This window comes from Temnothorax nylanderi, unplaced genomic scaffold, assembly GCF_030848795.1.
Source record: "Temnothorax nylanderi isolate EJ_2023f unplaced genomic scaffold, tnyl_v1.0 TNYL_tig0588_pilon, whole genome shotgun sequence".
Classification (NCBI taxonomy): Eukaryota; Metazoa; Arthropoda; class Insecta; order Hymenoptera; family Formicidae; genus Temnothorax; species Temnothorax nylanderi.
In genome coordinates, this window is record NW_027249650.1 from 45,992 (window position 1) to 69,100 (window position 23,109).

The 23,109-nt window shown below is 40.9% G+C and overlaps 1 protein-coding gene across 1 annotated transcript in view; it reads right to left on the reverse strand.

Moving 5' to 3' along the window:
- Positions 1-21,542, reverse strand: part of LOC139784131 (uncharacterized) — a 48,266-nt gene extending 26,724 nt beyond the window's left edge. Inside the window, exons 1-2 of the mRNA XM_071723297.1 lie at positions 21,516-21,542; positions 19,095-19,111 (exon numbers count right to left, since the gene is read on the reverse strand). Of these exons, the coding sequence (XP_071579398.1) occupies positions 19,095-19,111; positions 21,516-21,542 (44 nt within the window). The remainder of the gene's footprint in view (positions 1-19,094; positions 19,112-21,515) is intronic.
- Positions 21,543-23,109: the final 1,567 nt, after the last annotated feature.

Below are 23,109 nucleotides of genomic sequence, written 5' to 3' on the forward strand. Positions count from 1 at the left end.
GAGTGTGTGTCTCGCGTTTGGAAATCGTACATTGCCTTTCCTGTTAATTTCGTGCAAAGTATCGCTTTCAATAATGATTTTTCCTCTGCGGGGTTAATTTCGTTCATCGCATAGGTACTTGCGTTTAAGAATTTCTGTACTTGACTGCGCGACGTTCCGTCGATTTCCGGAATCATATCGCGAGCTTCTTTTAATTTAAGGTACGTATTTACGGGATCATGTTGGTTTCTGACGTCTTCCACCGTTCGTCCGTAAGTTATGTCGAGAGGACCTTGGCTGCGTACGCGGCGACCTATTTCGTCGGGGCAAGTGTAATTTGCGGCTTCTAGCCTGCTTACGCGGTCCTGCATATCGCGCATTGCGATTCTGTAGAACGATCGAATTCCGCGGCCTCTGCACGGTTTATTCGATCATGCATGTCGCGCATCATGTGCTGGATGTCGCTGAGCACGTAGTCTATTGCTCCTGGGCTTGCTCGCGCCGGCTCAGGGGCTCGGCGTTGGTCAATTTCGGACGGGCGCCTGTCAACCGAGGGTCGAGCTCGCGTTATTTCCGCGTTGACCCGCTCGGGAGTCGTCGGCATGTCTTGAATGTCGTCGCGGGGTATAACGTCTTGGGCCGCTCCTCCTTGCTGGTTCATTTTGTTGGCCCGGGGTGTATAATCCTCTTCAGTCGGATCGAATATGTCGCTGTCGTAAGAGGTCAGGAAGAATTCTCCTCGTAGGGAGGTTCTGCTAATCGTACTGCTGGTGACGTCGGAGTGTGCGTCTGCTTGTGTCGGGGTCAGTCTATCGTCGCCGTTACCGCAATTATTATTGTTATTTTCACGCGCTAAACTTGCGTCTATTTCGTCGAACGGAAATTCCCGCTCTATAATGACGTTCGGGTGCAGTTCTAGCACCGGTGTGCTATCGTTCGAAAATTGTGAGTCTAAATTCCGTCGCACGCGGTCTAATGTTTCGCTATCGGTATTTCTATTGACGCGCACAGGACTTCGCGAGCTATATTCTATCGCGCGCAGTGCTGGTTCGCTGTGCAGGAACGATGCGTTTCTGACGGGGCGGAATGGGGTGATTTCGCCGTCTGACATCTATCGGCTCTCACTATTTTTGTTATCGGCGTTCGCGGACCGTCTCGCGTCGCTCGCAAAGTTTTACATTTGGCGTTCGCAATGATAAATTGTAACGGACTTACAGTAACGCCGTGTAGCGCAACGCGTCCGTTTTCCGCTGAGTCGTTGTCCTGCAGGGCCGCTTCGCTGCTTCGTCGTCGCTGCTTCGCTGCGCCTCTGCTTCGCTGCTTCGCTGCGCCTCTGCTTCGTTGTTTCGCTGCGTCCCTGCTTTGCTGCTTCGGGCTGGCGAGTCTGTACGGTAGGTCGGGGCCTTCTCCGGTGTCGCTGATAACACGCGGGGGCTACTACCGTGGCTTTTCTCGCTTTGGATCTGGTCGGCTGTTCCTCTCCGGGATGTTTTACCGCTTTTTGATGATCCGCTCCTTTTTGCAGGCGTAAGTCTGGCAGGATGTCCTCTCGTCCGGTTAGCAGATCCCACCGCTGCCACCAATTGTTGTGCCGTAAACGGGAGTGTTCCGGCACATGGTTCTTTGGATCCGCCGGGTTGGAGGAGAGAACAACACTTGCGAGTTTGTGATTTCAAAGGCGTTTAATAAAACAGATCTCTCGTGGTTACACTTCAATCAATTACTTCACTACCCTGACTTGCGGGTTACCATACTTTACTGACACGTTGACTCGCGGTACGCTATCGGTTCTTAGACTGCCCGCCGTTCCTTGGAAGGGCGGGCTTTTTATCACCTCGGTATTTGTTGACCTAGCAGTCAGCGGATTTTGACTTCGCGACGGCCTAACGGGCAGGTGATGTCCGACCTGCCCATATTTGGTCATTCCCGAGGCTTGTGCAGGTCTTCGCGTCAGCGGTCTTCGTCGCTAGGGTCATATTTCCGATAGGAGGAAATTCGGAGTTGCCAAGTGCATTACTTAATCTCTAATACGTTGTGCGCTCACAACATTAGCTATGCCACCTACAGACTTTTTTGCAACCAGCTTAATATTGATATCAAACGTATCAAAAGCGAGTTTCAATTTAACTTACTAAAAAACATTACTGACCCTGCTAAACTTTGGAGAAAACTTGCCTGTTTTGGTCTTGTAAAATCTACCTTAGTTTCTCCTCTGCATTTCTTTACATCTAATCAACTAAATTCATTTTATGTTTCAGTATCTAATGCTCAGTCACCTTGCTTATATGCTGACTTTATTTCTGCCATTGCTCAGGTTGCTTGTCCATCTCAGCGACCTGAGTTTGCTTTCTCTGCTATAACACCCTGTATGGTCCTTAAACTCATCTCATCGGAGCCTCTCCATTCTTATGCGTCTGGCTCAGATGGCATACCTCTTTACATTTTACGCATTGCATGGCCTACGATTGCTTCGTGTCTTACAGCTTTATTCAATTGCTCATTGGAGACCTCTTCGTTTCCGTCTCAGTGGAAGAAAGCGCTTATCCGTCCTCTCTCCAAGATTCGCTTTCCCTTATCTCCGTCTGATACAAGACCAATAGCCAATCTGCCGGAACTGTCCAAAATACTCGAAAGAGTTGTTGCCTCACAAGTCTCGGAATACTTAATCAAACACGATCTCATTAATCCTAGACAGTCAGCGTATCGCCCTGGGCACAATACTCAGTCTGCACTTCTGCGTGTGAGTGATGACATCAGGAAGGCAATCGACAATGGACTTGTGATGATAATGATTCTTTTCGATTTCAGTAAGGCGTTTGACACTGTTCCGCATCTTCAACTTCTTATTAAGCTTAAAGAGTTGGGTTTTTCTGACCCTGCTCTCATATGGATTTATTCATACCTAACTGGTCGCTCTCAGGCTGTTGTGGATGAGATGGGAAATCTGTCATCTTGGCTTTCCATGTTGTCTGGTGTTCCTCAGGGCTCCGTACTTGGTCCACCTTTATTTTCTATTTATATTAATGACATTGGTAGAGTCCTGGTTTATTCTGATCACATGATATTTGCTGATGACGTCCAGGTCTATCGCCCTTGTCCACCTTCAGATATTCGTCATAATCTTATGTTGATCTCTAAGGATGCTAATGCTATTTTTGATTATGCCATAGAGAATGGTCTGAAACTGAACCCTGCCAAATCAAAGGTAATCATTTTTGGCAGTAGGGCTAATGTAAATAACATTGATCTTAACCTGCTGCCACCCATCATGGTTAACAACATGCCTATACCATTTGTTAGTGAGGTAAGGAATTTGGGAGTCCTTTTTGCGTCTGACCTCTCTTGGAGGAAGCATATTTTGCATGTCTCACAAAAAGTCCATTGTGCGTTATATAGCCTTAAATTCAATAAGAATTCTCTCTCCACGCAGATGAGAATTAAACTAATTAAGACCTTAATTTTACCTCATTTTGATTACTGCTGCCTAGTATATCATAGCTTAAGTAGCGAACTAAATGTTAAATTACAAAGACTTATGAACTGTTGTATTAGATTTATATTCAATCTACGGCGTGATGAGCATATAACTCCGTACAGGCGTCGCCTGGGATGGCTATCAGTTGAAAGAAGAAGACTTTATTTTCTTGGATGTCAGATGTATCAAATTCTTTATATGTGTTCACCTGTGTACTTACGCGAGCTCTTTACCCCACTTGACCCACTGCTCAGGAGATCTGATCGTCTGGCTTCTTCTACTCATATCTTTCATATTCCAACTCATAGAACAGTCACTTATAGAAATTCCTTCCAGCTATCGTTTATTTATTTCTGGCATTCTCTTCCGGGAAATATTACATCTGCATCATCTTTTACATCCTTTAAAAGTCTTCTTCGCACTTATTTGCTCTCGTCTGAATTTGCGTGTTAGGTCTTGTTACTGGTCACTTCTCTTGTCTGCAGCTTTTTCTTTAGTTTTAAGTTCTCTAATTTTAAGTTGCGTTATGTTACTTTTAAGTTTCGTTATGTTATTTTTAGTTTAAGTTGTGTTAGTTATGTGGAAAGTAGCATACATTTGTTACGACATACTTTGGTTTCTGATTTTTATTTTATTTTATTTTATTTCTTTTTATGCTACAATTATGTTATGTTGTATCCTTGCCCTTTAGCTTATGCTTGGGCATAAATATCAATCAATCAATCAATCAATCTCTCTCTCTTTTTCTCTCTCTCTCTCTCTCTCTTTCTCTCTCTCTCTCTTTCTCTCTCTCTCTCTCTCTCTCTCTCTCTCTCTCTCTTGTCCTCGCGCGCGAACGTTTTCCTCGATCCGCGGGACACGGGCGGAAAACCTCTAACCGCGTCCGGCCCGCGAGGAGAAGGAAGCGCGCGACGACCGACGCCGCGGATGGATGCGCGCCGCCGCGGCCGATAACGCGCCGCTCTTCTTTCTCGGGAGAACGCGCGATTTCCGCGCGCGGTCGATAACGCGACCTCTTTTTTTTCCGAGAGCGCGCGCGATTTCCGCCTTCGGTCGATAACGCGGGACCGCGCTTCCTCTCTCCCCGCCGGTCCGAGCGCGCGCCCCTCTCGGAGCGCTCCGGGTTCGACGATCCCCCCTCCCCGACTCCCGTGCCAACACTAGTGCTAAATCCCTAATTACTTGCCTAGGGAATTTACGTCTTATAAATACCTATAAATACTAATACCTTGCCTAGGGACTTTTCCCCCCGCGCGTCTCCCCCTCCGATGACCCTTTACACCTTTCCTCGGCCCCCTTGCCCCCCACCTCTTACGGCATTTTCCCCGTGTTTGCGCGGCCCCCCCGCCCCCCTAACCGCAGCCTGGGGTTCGGAGTGCCCGTTACCTCGCTACTTGAGTCTATTCAGAATTTGATTGGCTCAGTTGTTATTAAGATCTTAAAAACTCCGATACTCGCAACCCTTTTTTTTTTAAACGGGGAAAATTTTTAAAAACTTCCCGCCCCTCGGGCCCGCGGCGGGGTTGTGCTAAATTCTACGCGCGCTTATCGCCGAAGCGACGTCACGCATAGCCTACCGGCTAAAACCCCCATCAGTCCCTCCTAGGCGCTATGTAGGGGAGGACCCGGGAAACGCATTGATCACATCCATGATCCTCCCCACGCCGGCCCCCATGAGGTCCCCTCCTAGGGGGGGCGAAGCCACCCCCCCGTCCCACCAGACAAAATCTAACAAGTGACGGCCAGGGGGGACCAGCCCCAGTCCGTCACCCCCCACTCTGGAGTTGCTGACCCATCGGGAATCGCCTAAGGCAACCAGTCAAGATCAGCAGCGACGCGTGGTGAGCCCGAACCACGCGCCACCCCCCAGGCGGTGGAGAAGAGGGAGCAACCGCCATCCCACGGCGACGAACCATCGGGGAACGCCGGGGCAACCAGTCGGGCCTTGCCACCCGGGAACTGCGGCCGTCGGAACGCGCCCCGGCACCAGTCAGGCCCGCCGCCAGGGAAGCGGAGCCCCCCTTCTCACCGCGCCCTTCCATTGATACTCGCAACCCTTCCGTTGCTACCGTGTCTCTTGATACAGACGGTAACTGAACAAAAATGCATAATAACTTTGATACACCGTAATTCCGCGAAAAAAAGTCGTACAGATCTCATTTTGTTTCCTCATAGAGGAAGCTTTGTTTTTGTAAATCTCGTGTATGGACCTTTGATCGCGTATAAAGCTAGGTCTAATCGATCAAATCTTAAAGAATTTTATATGAAATAGGGGTAGAAAAGACCGAAGAAAAAATTTTTGAAGTGTAACTTCTTTAGGCACGGTAGTGAGTTCGATTTTGCGACACGGAAGAGCGTCACGAATTTTGGGAAACAAAAAGTGTAACGAAAATTCGACCAACAGGCGTACGGCATTGGCGAGACGAGTAGGGCAAAGACTGCGTGTTCTTCTTTTTGCACGGTAGCACGGTAGGCCAGGAGACCAGGAAAAGTGGCCAAAATTCAAGATTTTATCGGGCTTTTATAAAACTTGATATATAGGGATTTTTGAGGTCGCCGATAACGAATAAGATGTCAAAATTTGAAATTTAAAATGGTGGATCCAATATGGCGACTGAAATTCGTAAAAATTGGTCAGTTTCAATAAAACTGGATATATGGAAGTTTTTGAGGTCGCTGGTAGTGAATATGATGTCGAAAATTCAAAATTCAAAATGGGGAATTCAACATGGCGACCAAAACTTATAAAAATTAGTCGTTTTGCATAAAAATTGATTTTCAGGAAATGTTGAAGTCGTTTATTGTGAGTCCCCCTCGCCTCTCACTATTCGGGGTGCTTGTTTATTGTGAGTCCCCTTGCCTCTCACTATTCGGGGTGCTTGTTTATTGTGAGTCCCCTTGCCTCTCACTATTTAGGGTGCTTGTTTATTGTGAGTTCCCTCGTCACTCACAAACTATTCTTCTGTAGACAATACCACTTCGTCTAAGACGGAGATAGTTTCATTGAAACCAGTGCAATCTTCTAATAGTTCTTCACTATCAGGATGGATAGTTTCGTCTATTTTGGGTATTAAAAACAGCCGTATTATATCTTGCGAAAAAGGCAGTCGTTTTTGGTTTTTAAGACGATTATTGAGGCTGACATTTGATACAATTGGATCTGACACATCCATTACTCTGTAGAAGATATCTTCCATATTTGTCACACGACTGTGCTTCCTACTATGACACTCTCTATATTTTTTATAATTCTTATTCCTGGCTTCTGACGCTTCTTCACCAAGCATTCCTACAGGCAATATGCTTGTAGAAATGATTTGGGCCCCATGTATCAAAATTTTGTAAAGAGTAGATGGCATCGGGTACCAAGCATAGGGAGCAACATATAGCTCAGATGTAGAAATACATAGGTCGTCAAAACGGATCGGATCGAGTGGCAGATGACAAGATAGAGCAATCAAAATAGTTTTATACCTTCGAATAAGTTCACTATCTAATCCGAGACAATTAGCAAAAAGATTAGGGTCTTCAAAAGCTCGACGAGCTACATTCCCATTATTACTGGTTCCACTTCCACCTGACATGGATATATCTACTTTCAAACTAAGCTTTTTCCAGAGAACATCCTGAATATGTTTTTTTCTTTTAGCAAATTCAACTTTTTCTTCATCAGATCTTATTTGCCATTTTTTTATTGTAAGTCTATACGATATATGTAGACAGCATTCAAAAAACCTGATCCACATATGTAACGGACTAATTCCTTATTGCAATGAATTGGGATCAGGTAGAAATAATCTGTTGGTTTTGTTCGAAAGATCGTTGAATTGCTTAGGAGTTGCATGACAAATGGGGCAAGTCTGCATCGATTTCGTGTCCGTGATAGTGTTTAAGACTTTGCCATTGATTAAAATTAAAAATAAAGAAAAATGTATTTTTATACTAATATTTTGTAGCATAATCTCGAATACTTGCAGTTTTGATATTTGCTGCTCAATACAAAACTTTTGCGCCAAAATTACTTCGCGTGATTCTTTAACAAACTGGAGCTTGATCTTTATGATTAATTCTGTTTGTAAGTCAACAATTCGTTTGACAGTATGGTTTAAGAGTGCCTGGACAGAAACTTCCGCTACATTTTCGCAAATTGTAATTGCTTCTCTTGGTGGCCTACATTGTGCTTTAATATCCCTAACATTATTATATGGTGGCCAAATATCAGCTCCGGAAGATTTTGATGCTAGGCGTATATTCGTATAGATACTTTTAGAAAGAGAATTGTCTAAAATAAATGCCAAGGCTTCTTCAGGAGTCTTTTTAATAAATAAAGGTGCTGATGCTGATATATCCAGCAATTTTCCATCTTTTTCTTTTTTGGATGTTCTAAACTTTCCAAAATATTACGTAATATTATATGTAAGTCCTTCTGCCCTGATTGCCTTGCTGCATAGCGACCTGCCATTATAATTCGCAGAGGATTATGTTTGCATTGGGCACTAATCTCGGCAACTTCTCAATCAATCAATCAATCATCTTTATTTCTCTCCCCTTCCGGGGTTGGAAAGGCGTTTTTTTTTCAGTAAAAACGTTCCCAAAAACCTTTACAATTATACATTCAATCATTAATCACATCATTTTACCTGGTGTTTTACAGGGACGTACCCAATCCTTTACACTTATACCCGTGACTGGACCCAGCCATATGCGACCTAACATCATATTTCCCTTCCCCTCCCCTTTCATCCGGTACCCCACTGGCACTCTCCCTCCGTTTCCTCCAGTTCCGCATCTCTCTGACTCCCTCCTTCCTGGCGGGCCTCTTCGCTTTTGTCCGGCTCTCCTCCACCTTGCGATCGGCACCTTCCTTCCTTCTTTCTCTGTCCTTACTCTGTAATTATAGCTATTAATCCTACGCTCTTACCTCCTTCTCCTTCTCCCTTCCCTTTCCTTTCCGCTTCTCTCTCTATCTCCCTTCGTCTCTCCCTGCTATTCTACAGCCCTCCTACTCTCTTTTTTCCTATCATCTTCATCCTCGCCCGACTCCATCAACAGACTCTCCTCCATCCTTTTCGTAATCTCGTCCTCCTCAGTCCTCTTCCAACTCCCGCTTTCCTCCTCTCTCCTTTCTTTTCTCTTCTCTTTCTCTTACCCTCGTCTCTACCGATTTATCCTCGTCCATTTTCACCCTTAATCTTCTCCCTTCCTTTCTCCTTGCCTCCAAAACCTTCCACTTATCCTCCTCACTCCCCATCTTTACTAATATCGTCATCCAGCCCCCTCTCTGTCCTATCACACTTATCTCTTTTACCTCCACTTTCACCTTTAATCCATCCGCAAACAATTCCTTCAGCTTCCCCCAATTCGATTCCTCTTCTTCCCATCTCTCTTTCTCGACCCTTATTATCACATTCTTCCTTCTCTTCTCGTTGTCGCTCCTTTCAAACTCCTCCGCCCACCATTTTCTCTTACCAGTCTTACCCTTACTCTCTTCACTATCATTCCTCTTCCTTTTGCCCCCGCTCTGTTCCATCCTATCCACCTTTCTTTTCAATCTCTCTACCTCCTCCTTCATCTCCTCCTCTCTTCTTTTACATTCCTTCTTAACCTCCTTTATCATCTTCCATACTTTCTCTTCCACTATCTTTTCCATCGCCTTCTTCTCTATTATTATCTTCCCTCTGCATTCCATCTTTCTTTGGTTGTCTGTAACACGCACATTTAATTACTCTCCTCTCCCTTACTTTTCTTTCTCTCCCGCCCTCCTCTCTCCCTCTGACCTATCACGCTTATCTCCTTCACCTCTACCTTTATTTTTGATCTTTCCAAAAACAATTCTTTCAACAATCAGCTTCACCGCTTACTTTCTACTACCGTTCGCTTCGTCTCACAGCTTGCCCTCTCTACTGCTACCACGTGCGTTTCTTGCCTGTTCACCTCGCTCTATCGATCCCTTCCTTCGATCTCTCGATCTCGCCGCTTATCCGTCGACACACGTTGCGAAGACGCGTGTTGCGCATCCGCCTTAGTCTTTTCTGCCGCTCTCGCCTCTTGTGCCATCTCCTCCATCGCCAAAGTTCACCGTCAACATAACCTCTCTCTCAGGCCTCCTCATCTCCAACAGATTTCTGCCGTTCCACTTTATTTTCCACCTCGCCTCCACTTACTTCACCTCCTTTCGTCCTCTCTCACGCCTACCTTTCTTCCTCCACCTTCCCTCTCCCCTATAACACCTTTTTCCGACACTCTTTTCCTCCCTTTCTATGATCCACCTGTTCCCCCGCCGAGGGCTACGGGGGACCTTTTTCATCTCGGCAACTTCTCGTCGTTGCGATCGTTTAGATTTCTGGTTAAATTCCACAGAAGGACGACCAATGCGTGTTTCAGAAGGTGCCTCAACATTGGTGTCAGTATAAATAATGAGAATATGAAACTCGAAATTTAACCACTCGCTATTTTGATGCTCGAATCTCTCTTTCATTCTATTAGCGGCTTTGTATTTAATATTACGTTTTACTAAAAATGTTCTAACAGCACTCTTCAATCGAGTCAGGTCAGGTCTCAATTCCTTAATATTAATACTTTTTTTCGCCAAAATGTATTGTATACCCAAATCTATTTGCCTTAAATTTGAAATTTGTTGTAGAATTTTTTTTTTGGTGAATGTGGACATCTTTACAAATAATCTTTATGTCTAAAGTAGAGATAGAAAAAGAAATAGACAAAAACAGATAGAGAAAGTAGTCGAATAATGAATTTAAGAACCGCTAACTATAAAGGATATTCGCTTTTTAGTGACTTTAATCAAATAAATTTTATTTTTTTATCAAATCTTCAATCCTTCAAAGCTCCATATTTTAAAATTTTGAAACAACAAACTTATTCTTTAGTCAACGTGCAGCATATATTATACATTTTTGGTGTAATTAATATAATATATAATATATATATATATATATATATATATAATATTATATATAATATAATAATATAATTATTATAATAATTATTATTATAATTATTATAATTATTTATATATAAATCTATCATCCTTACTTAGAGAAGACTGCGATGACTGTGTAGTACAGATATGATAATGCTAAATAAGTCCATTTTTCTGGCTATCACAAAGTATATTTTAGTCAGAAAAATAATATAACGTTGATCTACAAAATATATTACATATTGTTCAACAATTCTGAACTAAACTGCATTTTAACATGGATATTGGTTATGGTACGCAATGCGTACAAACCGATTCTTTACATCTTGCATGCGTGCACAGTCTCGAATTATTATAAAAGTCTTCAAATTATGCCAAAAACGAGCAAAAGTGGGCGCCATATTCTTAAAGTACATACTCGAAGGAATTCAATACTACCTGAATAATGTCAATAACTAGCGGAACTTAGGGGAATCACGATTCGAAAGTATGCGCAAATTATCGAAATTCAATAATATATGAGTATAAAAGTTATGCCATTTTTAATTTTTGCACTATTTTTATTTTGTGCTCTTTTATAATGATATGTCTATATATAATAATGGATGAGAAGTAATAAAAGATTTTTTATTTGCTGAAATACAACAGTACCAATGAAATATTTGGAAAATAAAATGGTAAAAGTTTACAATAACTTACACAGCTCGGATTACTTTGACCTTGACATATGTTGTCAAGGACATAATACTGAGTAACTTTTCCTTATAACTTAATCGGCGGTCGCTGCTTATTAAAAAGTTATAAACAAAAAAAGTTTGGAAAATATAGCAGCTATTTTGAGTATTGGAAGGCATAAACGACTAATATTACGTTTTTTTTTAAAGCAGAGAATACTTTATTTCGCGAGAAAGTCGCTGCTTTACCAAAACACAACATTTAAAGCAGTAAATTGTTGATAAATTAAAGTCTTTTTGTTAATGCAGTGAATACTTTATTTCGCAAGAAAGTCGCTGCTTTACCAAAACATAACATTTAAAGCAGTAAATTGTTGATAAATTGAAGTCTTTTTGTTAAAGCAGAGAATACTTACATAGGTTAGATGACGCGCTTTAAAAGTATTTAAGTGTTTAAAGCGCGTCAACTAACCTATGTAGGTTAGTGACGCGTTTTAAAAGTATTTAACTGTTTAAACACTTAAGGTGGTATATATTAATCGTTTATGCCTTCCAATACTCAAAATAGCTGCTATATTTTCCAAACTTCTTTTGTTTATAACTTTTTAATAAGCAGCGACCGCCGACTAAAACCTTCTGAAGGTCACTCAGGAGGGTGACCTTGACAACATATGTCAAGGTCAAAGTAATCCGAACTGTGTTAGTTATTGTAAATAATTACCCAAACTTTTTTTGTTTATAACTTTTTAATAAGCAGCGACCGCCGATTAAGTTATAAGGAAAAGTTACTCAGTATTATGTCCTTGACAACATATGTCAAGGTCAAAGTAATCCGAGCTGTGTAAGTTATTGTAAACTTTTACCAATAAAATCTTTAATTGTATATATGATTTTGAAAGTTCAAGTTGTTATCAAATGAAAAACAACCGACCAAATCGGGTGAAATTTTCAAAATAACTACTTTAAACTATCAAGATTACAACAGGACATTTGCCCGATCTCATCTCTAGAGTCGACTTTTGGCCACTTTTCCTGGTCTCCTGGCCCACTGTGGGTAGTAGGTTCGATTTTGCGACACGAATTTTGGGAAGCGAAAAGTGTAACGAAAATTCAACCAATAAATGTACAGCATTGGCGAGACGGCTCCTTCTTTTAGCACGGTAGTAAGTTCGATTTTGTGACACGAAACTCGAAAGTGTAACAAAAATTCGACCAATAGACGTACGGCATTGGCGAGACGGCTTTTTCTTTTGGCACGGTAGTAAGTTTGATTTTGCGACACAAAACTCGAAAGTGTAACGAAAATTCACAGTTGTTTTTGTATTAATTTCAGAAAAGTTATGGCAAAGCCTTGCCTTTAGAAGTTTCACTTTTAACGCGCGTGGCGATCACGCGTTCATTTTTTTTTAGTTTTTGATGCCAATGTGTTCTGAATGTTCCAAAATGTCGGAAAATTGTATTAAAAATAAATGTCCGTATGTCCGTATGTCCGTATGTCCGTATGTGTGTATGTATGTACACATTTATCTATAAGTCAAGAACTAATCAACCAAATCTTAAAGCATTATATATGAAATAGAGGTAAAAAAGACTAAAGAATATAATAAAATTAGAAAAATTGCTAATAATAAAGGGGTTACCGATTTCTGTCTAAAAAAAATCTACTTAATTGCTCTAATTTCCGCAAATTTTGAGATATTAAGCTTAATTTTTTTTATGGATAGAGTATCATTAAAAAAAAGTTGTTTTGAATTTGGCGAGGATCGGTGAAGGGGTTACCGATTTTTGCTAGAAAATGTATAAGTTATTTGATAGATAGAGTATTATTTAAGGAAGGTTGTTATTGAATTTTGCGAAAATCGGTGAAGGGGTTACGGATTTCTGCTTAAAAAGTTATATGTATAAGTTATACATATAATTTTATATAGAGTATTATTAAAGGAAGATTGGTATTAAATTTGACGATGATCAGTAAAAGGGTTTTTCCTTTATAAAATTTTGAATTTTTTTAAACTTCCGCCAATTTTGAGATATCGGGCTATTTATAATTCTATTATATTTTTCAGTTTTTTCTATCTCTATTTTGTATATAATTCTTTAAGATTTGGTTAGACCCAGCTTTATACGCGACCAAAAGTTCATATGCGAAATCCACATATAGACCATGTAGCCTGAACTCCCAAAGTCTGTAACGATGCAGCCTTCTTAACACATCGTCTCTCGGCTAACACCCGCCGGATGCCGCCCGATCATCCGTCGGGCGAGGATAAGGCGCGGTGCGCCCACTTTTTTTTAAACGCTCCAAAATTTATCGTGTGCGCGAGCGTTTGCGGCTCGCGGCACCGATATCCCCTCGGGACCCCGACGAACGCCGACGGGAGCCGATCCTCGCCGAATGCGAGCGTGCGTTACTCCGTACCGCTCCAACTGTCGCGCGCCGCACGGCTCGCACAAGGATCGGCCTCCTCTCTCCACCGAACCTATCGCGCCGGGGGGGTATAAAAATCGGTGTCGCGGCAAAGGAACTTGACTTCGACTCGAGAATCAGCACCAGCTCCGCTGCTCCCGAAGAGAAGAGACCTATCCAACTCCCTAGGGCGACTAGCAAAACTGGGTACAGTGCTCTGTGCCTCGGCCAAGAAGTCTTGGCTGTCACCCGAACTCCCTTGGTCTATATTCCCTGTTGCGACGACGGCCAAGCGGGGTCGAGAACACTCGGCCTCGTGACAAGCACTCTTGTCACCCGAGCTCCGGACTTCCGAACCGACCCACAGTGGTTCCAAATCCCGAAAAACTGGCCAAAAGTCGAAAAATAAAGTTTAAATCTAGGGGATTTTGACTGTTAGGTTGGGTAGAGGGAAGGTTGAAATGTAATTAACCGAGGTTTGATATTGAGAATTGTTTATACTTGCTTTTATACAGCCAGTACAAAAGTCACCTCCAAACGATTAGCATCTGGCACGCACGTAAGGAGAAAGTAACGTTGGATTTAGAAGTATACCAAAATTCACACGTTTCACCGATTTGAATTTTATAAAATGGATCTTTTAGTTGAAAGCAGGTAGAATATGAACATGTATTTCAAATATTATATTAATAATATACAAATTAGCATATTATAAATATAATTTGCCCACATTTATGTAAAATTACATGAGAAACTTATAGAAAATTAGAGAAAAAGTTATAAGTTCTGCAGAGTTCTCCAAAAAACGTTATTGTGGATTGTAGCTTATACTGTTATCTAATAAAATAAACAAAAACTAGCTGCCCATAGCTGCCCCTCCGGTTTTTTTGCAAGTTTTTGTGATGAAAATCGCATAAATGAGTCACGGTGCGTCTCGCTCCGCGCATACTTGGCGCGAGACACTGCCGTGTCTCTTGATACAAATACCTTACATACATTTTTATGTTCTAACAAGTTTCTCATGGATATTTTATTTTTAATTACAGAATAAAATATTTTTATATTAATAACAGTACCTATATATTTTAATATTTTAGAATCTACAGATAATACCGAAAAAATTGGTTTATCAAAAAAGGAGATTTTTCTTTTATTGAAGGACCGTTTAAACGAAAATGCAACCATAGCATATAACAAAATTGAAGATATCATGTCAAAGAAATTACAATCCTCTTTTACATTACCAGAATCTGTGAAACCAATTATACGCAAATTAATTTTTGATTTTAAAACAAAGTGGCAGCAAGCTAAAAGGATGGAACAAAGATTTTTTAATACTTTTGATAATTATCTAAATGTTTTTGTATGTTTCGAAGAAACTAAAAAAGTTGTAGAAACGCCCAAAAAATCGGATTCAGGTCGCCCTGCCTCAGATTTTGCAAGTTTGAGTGAAAGAACAAAGCGAAGAAGAACTGAAAGTCTTCGTTCAGAGGCAAGTGTCCAAGAACTGTCTTACGCGACGTAAATGAGTCTTCGAGCTGCAGGAGAAACGGATGCTGCAAATGTTATAAAGGATGTGACAATGGGTAGCCCATCAAAAGCAAAAAAATATAGAAGGTCTATTGAATTAGTTGAAGAAAATATTCTTTCTGCCCATTCTGCTCTTTCGCTTTTAATCGAGCTGAAATTATCAAGAAGCCAATATCAAGGTTTACGAGCTGTAAGCAGAGAAAATAAATGCAAGTTATATCCATCATATAAGGCAATATTGGAAGCTAAGCATAAATGCTACCTACTTAAGTCAAGCATTTCCGTAACAGAATGTAGTGCTGAAGTAAAACTACAGGCTCTTTTAGATCATACAGCTGAACGAATTTTATTAACACAAATGGATGTTATAAAAAGCTTGGCTTCTGAAAATGTTCGTAATTTAAATTTAATTTGTAAATGGGGTTGCGATGGCACCTCTGGTCAAAGTATGTACAAACAAAAATTTAGCGATGATGACGGAAGTAAATCGGATGCAAACGTTTTTTTCACTTCTCTAGTACCATTACAACTCATATCTACTGATGACACTACAAAGGCAGAAATTGTAATATGGAAAAATCCGAGACCTTCTTCTCCTCGATTTTGCAGACCTATAAGGTTACAATTTTTACATGAAAATCCTGAAGCCACCATTAATGAAGCAAATTACATTAAAGAACAAGAAAGTAAACTTGTCAGTTTTGAAAAAATAATGGAAGGAAAAGAAATTACAGTATCGTATAAGCTTGCTCTAACAATGATAGACGGTAAAGTTTGCAACGCACTTACGTATACTGCATCTACTCAACGTTGCTACTTATGTAATACAACATCCAAAAACTTCAATGATATTGATGCAATTTTACAAAAAAAAGTGATAGAAGATAATTTGCAGTTTGGATTATCTACGCTTCATGCATGGATACGGTTTTTCGAGTGCTGCTTACATTTGTCATACAAACTCGACATAAAAAAATGGCAAGCGCGCACTGCTGAGGAGAAGGAAAAAACGCGGACTCGAATAAACAATATAAAAAAAAATTTTTGTTTGCAACTGGGACTTATCATCGATCAACCAAAGCCTGGTTTTGGTACTACAAACGACGGAAATACTGCTCGACGATTCTTTGAAAATTCCACCATTTCCGCCTGTATAACAGGAGTTGATGAAGATTTAATTAAACGATTTTATATAATATTACAAGCAATTTCAAGTGGCCATGAAATCAATTTAACCAAATTTCGAGAATACTCAATAAAAACAGCTCGTAAATTTGTACAACTGTATCCATGGTACTATATGCCAACTTCAGTACACAAACTTTTAATTCATGGCACAGAAATAATATCTTCTTCTTTATTGCCGATCGGACAAATGGCAGAAGATGCTCAAGAATCTACAAACAAATATATTAAACGGTTTCGAGAAGACTTTTCAAGAAAAAATAGTAGAATAAACACTGTTACGTCCTGCGAACTCCACGATTTCCCTTTTTCGCTTAAATTCCTCTGCGCTCAGGATAGCCGTTAAGATTAGGATAAGGTAAACTAAGCACGGTCGGTTGTCGATCGACGAGTGAGCCTTGATCCTTGCACATTCCTTTTCCTTTTTTTTTATAAGGGTAAAGTATCTGTTTACCTAGGCGCTTAAACGCAACCTTCCAAATGACGAATTAGTGACGGACGGGGCATACGTAACAGGATTTTCATCGGCTTTGTCAGGCCTAAAACTGAAAGAATGTAAACCTGGCGACTCGACGCGCCAAATGGGCCTTAATGGGTTGATGAAGATCTTTATTGCATCAAGCGAGCTTTCAAAATGCACGTACGATGTTTCCGGCAAGCGGAAACAAAGCCTGAGACGTGTCCGTAAATACACGTGGCGGAGTTTTTGCTTGCATTTAAGATTGAGAGGTGTGCATCGTCCGTCAACACTAAAAAAGAAACCCTAATAAAGGAGAAACCTAACCGAAAAACAAGTGAGTCACTGGAGGAAGCGATGGGTTGCACCCCCAATAAGGCAGTGGGGGCCTTACGAGAAGACTCGCCAATGAACAGTCGGAAAAATCGACAACCGTCTCTAAACTTCTAGGATAGGCAAAGACTTAAGAATCTAGCTCTTGGATGAGAAACATCTCGCCCAATAAGAAATCCTTCAGACAAAAATTAGAAACATCCCTCCAACCAGAAGTTCCCAAAATGAAAACCTGACACATCCCACACGCAATTCACCCTTCCCATCCTTAGAACTTTCCTATATAAATCTCGACATCGCAGCACTTGCTCTCTTAGTTCAGCTTCTCTTCTGACGGTTCACCTCTTCGGCCCAGTTCAATTTACTTCGCCTCTCTTCCGTTTACGAACACTATCACATTCAAATCCGATCTCAAGTTTTAAGTTAAATTCTGTGCGTGGACTTAAACTCACCGAGTGTCGACGAGAGGCTATCTACAGGGCCCAAAGAGATCCAGCAGTTACCCACGGGGCTCAAAGAGATTCAGCTGTTCTACTTTAGTTTGATCAGCACCAAGAAGTAAGTCCTCTACATACCTATTCACATACTGATATCGGGCCCCTTTTATCATTATCTTACCCCTTTTGTATTCACTCGAACACTCACGCGTTCGGGAAGTCCCTCGGTTAAACATTAAACATTAACCCTTCCAACCCTCCAATTCTTTTCACTATTCCGAATTAGCCGATTTATCGGTGGATTCGGGGGAATCTCTATTGTTCCGAATTAGCCGATTTTTCGGTGGAGTCGGAATAATCTCTGTTCGTTGTTCCGAATTAGCCGATTTATCGGTGGATTCGGAATAGTCTCTATTGTTCTGAATTAGCCGATTTTTCGGTGGAGTCGGAATAATCTCTGTTCGTTGTTCCGAATTAGCCGATTTATCGGTGGATTCGGAATAGTCTCTATTGTTCTGAATTAGCCGATTTTTCGGTGGACTCGGAATAATCTCCCTTCGTTGTTCCGAGTTAGCCGATTTTTTGGTGGGCTCGGAATAATCTCTCTCTATTATTTCGAGTTAGCTGACTCGTCAGTGGATTCGAGGTATTCTTTTGATTTCTTTAATCTCCGAAACCCGAGGTGACTTCCCCACAGTTAAAGGACTTTAATATTTAACAATCCGCTAACTTGTAGTGGATTCGGGCTGTCCCACCCACAAGAGGTCGAAAAACGCCGCGAGACACGAAAGGAATCGTCGGAACAAGCGGGGGCGAAGGAGCTTGACATCCCTCAGGAATCGATCAACGCAGGTCCTCCGCGACTCGCCACTCCACCCCCTCCCCCAGCTTTTACAGAAGAACCCTGTTCTTCACAGCAGAATCGCCCCGTTTTCCCCCTTTCTCGCCCTGTCGTCCTGCCTTCTCGCCCTTTCCCCCCATCTTCTCGCCCTGTTTGTCGCGTGGCCCCGTTTCGCGTGGTCCCCGTCAACCCCGATCCCGCCACCCTCCTCGAACCTCCCCACTCCCCCTCCTCTTCCCGAGGACCATCCCCGACTCCGTCGACCGCCTCGACCCTTGACACCCACGAGGAAATGGTCGGTCCCGAAATAGTGACTCTAGATTGACAATCATTTTTTTTTATCCATAAATTCTTGTCCCTCTGCTTTCACTCCCCAAATTTTTCTTTATATTTAGTTCTTAATGTCGACTTAAATTAGTTTCAAGTACTCATATACACCGCACGCACACCTAACCAAATCATTATGCTATTCAATCCCGATCTCGATGTAATAATAGCGGGCAGGATGTCCACTTTCAAATAGATTTCCCCTCAAAAGGTCCTGCCCGATCGCCCCGTACTTTTGTTATACCCGCGAAGAATGCGCATACCAACTCTCCATTATATACATATACACATTTTACACTAACCCCTAGTTTATAATTATATTTTTTTTTATACTAAATAACATTTTTTTTATGTCAAATAAATATAATTACTTATGTTAAAGACATCTCCATTCTTTCTTTAATTTAAGACCTCAATTACCACCCATCTCCCACTCGAAATCGCACGAGGTCCGATCCTAAGTTAAAGGGATTAAATTCCTTGATTTAAAAAAGGACCGACGATCTCACCGCTCACAGAAGGCGTCCTAGGGTCCCTGCGGACCCTGACCCTTCCTGAGTCATAAAAGTGCGTTCGGCTCGCGCCACGCGCCTCAGAGCGCGTACCTGCGAGCAGTATTCTTAAGCGTCTAGTTGCGTCCTTCCTTACCCCGACCCCTCTGGTTAGCCTTTCCTTCGCTTTCCCAGATTTTCTTATACTAATCCCGGGGTTGGACGTAACACACAATGGAAGATGTTTTTTTACGACTCTTGGTAGCATCAGATCCATTTATATCAAGTATAAGAAAATTACCATAAAAAAAATAAAATCATTGTCGTCAGAAGCAGTGCAGTTATTAATTCCACCATACGTTGAAACGAGTGATGAAGCCTCTAATGTTTCCACAGCACAGTCAACTGACTATGACACCAATGATGATTCAACAGACGAAGACTTTGATTAATAATTTACATTATACATTTTTTATTTAATAATTTTATTAAACTTGACTCACTGACTCACGATACGTCAGAGTGACAGGTACATTTTAACACTGCGACTTACTGGTCTGTAATGCTCCAAAGGACAATCGTATTTGAATTTCTCCTTTCTTCCTGGTCTTCCAACCCGGAAGTTAAGCCTCGAAGATGCGATCGATTCGGAGCAATTGCATACTGGCATATCCACAGCCTGATAGATTACCGAACATTCGTATGATTTTTATTTCATTGATTTGACTGCGCTTTTCTACTGATCGACTATATTATTTTATCGCGTTTGACTGTAATTTATATTGTCTGAAATTTTCATGTATTTTAATTTTGTTTACACGCTGAAGATGACACAAAGAAAGTGTCGAAACGTCCAAATATGTATTAACTAATATATTTTATCCTATTGACTATATTTTGATTGCGCATTAATTACCGCGCGTGGTTCCAATTGTCTCTCTCACTTTCCTTTATTTGATTTATTCAGGAGAGCCTATACTTAGTTTATTATTATTAAACTTATTTTGATAAATGCATATTTATTATACATCTTTTACTTTTTATTTGAGCTCCTACTAATATAATTTTCTAAATTTTAAATTTACAGTAAATAAAAAAGAACTATCTATAATTATTTCAACATAAATTTTTTGTTCTATTCTTGATATTTATTAACTTTATTTTATTTCTAATTTATAATTAACCGTCATGACAAAAAATGTATCTATTTTCGTTTTTAAACGTCTTTTTTAACATTCATGTTCGCCATATTGGATCCGCCATTTTTATTTGTCATTTTGATCTTGGATTCGTAATCAGCGACCTCAAAAACCCCCGTTACCAAATTTCGTACAAATTGAAAACCGCTTTCATATTTTGACCAGGTTTTTGGGATTTGGAACCACTGTGCGACCGGCCGGCCAGCTTCCACCTGACCGGCCGTCCCTTCCTTTACCGCCGCGACGCGTGTCTCAATCCGCCCCGTTGCAATACCGCGCCGCGTGCACCGTCGTTGTAAATACCGCCACGACACTTGTCTCAATCCGCCCCGTTGTAATACCGCGCCGCGTGCATCGTCGTTGTAAATATCGCGTTTGTTGTAAATATCGCGTCCCGTGTAAACCTGCGTACGGTTACTGCATCATTTCGTTGCCTCCCGCGTAAACCCATGTAATGTCACGTTCCGTGTAAATTTGCGTACTGTTACTGCATCATTGCAAGCCTTAATCACTATCTAATTATACGTCGGCGCCTGTATAAACCGAGAGATCCGTTGCGCCCGCGTAAACCAATGTAATACCGCGTTCCGTGTAAACCTGCGTGCTGTTACTGCATCATTGCAAGAATTAATCCCTGTATCTAATTAGGCGTAGGCGTCGGTGTAAACCGAGAGATTCATTGCGCTCGCACAAACCCATGTAACACCGCGTTCCGTTAAACCGGCGCGGCGACCCGTTATTGCATCCTGGCAAGTAATGCGTTATATCTCTTATATCGAATAAATGTTTGTGTGTGAATTAAAATCCTGATTATTGTTTCTGTGCCTACCATCGAACCCTGATCCGGCAAGCTAGTCCGAGTTCTCGATTCCTTACCAACAACGGCAGGCCATTATAAGTCAACATCGATTTGACATTGCATGGATTGTAAAACCCCACTTGAGCTACTAAGCTGAACCTCTATCAATTCATAAAAAGGTTAAATTTAAAATTAAAAAAGTGTGCAAATTAGAAACTTGCACATCACTTCCTCATTATTACAGATCGCTACCATTGCTCCTATTTTATTTCGCTCATAAAGCTTCCTCTATAAAGAAGCTAAACTAATAAATACTATTAATTATGCATCAAATAAAATACAAGCTTCCTCATAAGAGGAGCTTTGTGAGCAAAATAAAATAGGAGCAATGGTAGTGATCTGTAATGATGAGGAAGCAATGTGCAAGTTTCTACTGCACACTTTTTTAATTGGCAAGTAAAAGTCCATATTTTACGATAGTTATCATGACATTTGCAAAAAGAATTTATTCCATCCTCATAGAGTGCGTCAATTATGCAATTTCTTTTGTAAACAAAACACGTCCTTATTTTTAAAGAAATGACGGGACGGGGAGGAACGAATGCTTCTTAAGGTACAGACTTTACCCTTTAAAATGAAAAAAAATTTAAATAGGGGCGGAGTCGTCACCGGGGCGGAGTCGTCACTACAATTATCTCGAAATCTGCATGTTGTGTAAACTCGCATTACATTAATATTGTAAACACTACTTATGGAGCCCATGTGACCAACGGAGTTTAGTGAAATTATATGCCATGTTGTAATTTTCATTAAGGCAAACGTGTTTTCGGAGGTCAAAAGTAAAATTTTTTGCGCGTCAAAAATTTTAAATATTTTAAATATTATTTTTTCTCCGAATTTTGAGATAAGTGATTCTGAAAAGTAATGCATGCTGAACACGAATCCAGTAAAAATTTTTTTTTTTTGTTGATTTATAATATTTCATGAGCGATCAAACTTAAAATCTGTGACCGGGGTAAATCGTCATCAAGCCATATCATGGAGGCTTCGGGCGCAAATCAAAGTCAAAGAAGCAGCAGTGATCGGATTCCGGCGAGGACTTAGATAATATGTGTTGCGTGTGCTCAGAGATGACAGAATAGAGCTGACGAGAAACAGTGCATTTCGTGCAAGCGTAGGTCACATAAGTGTGTGCGTTTTTCTTGTAATTATTTTCCGCCATCGTGTTTTTAATTAATGTTTCAAATTTTTAATAATTAATTAAATGTATCCTATCATTTTTCATGATCGGAATTATAAATTTTTATTTAAAATTCAGTCCGAGAATGGAGTGACGACTCCGCCCCGGCAATTTTGACATTTCAATTTTTGCACCTTTATCATTTTCACTCTATACCAGTTGAACAAAGCGACGTAGACCAAAAATGTCCTTATAAATTTTGTAGCCAAGTTTTTACTCTTGGGAGAGGTTTAGTTGCGCACAGTACAATCGTGCACGTTGCAATTGCACACAGTGCTATTGGACACATAAAGTTGCGCACCGTTTGATTGGACACGTTTCAATTGCGCACAGTTCGTTTGGACACATTTTATTTGCGCACAGTTCAATTGGACACAGTTGCTTTTGGACACAACACATATTATTTAACTTATTAACTTATTTAAATAAATAAACGTATGTTGGATTGGACACAGTACTTTTGCGCACAGTTTAATTGGTATATGACCTACAGTATGCGGATATGGTGCTGCTGGCGGAGGGGAAGGATGAAATGAGAAGCATGATGGAGAGACTAGAGAGGTACTTAGATAGGAAGGAGGTTAGAACTTAAGGGGATCCTATAGTGGCAGTCGTTACCGACATTTAGTTAAATACATTAAACTTTTAATTGGCTTTACAGAATTGCAAAATTCTTTTATAGAATTAAAGTACGCACAAAAAAGTAGAGCGCTCCGGTCGATTTTACATCAAAAACGAAAAAAAAATTAAAAATTTGAGCGTATATAGCTGTCACTGACAACAATATTTGCTTAA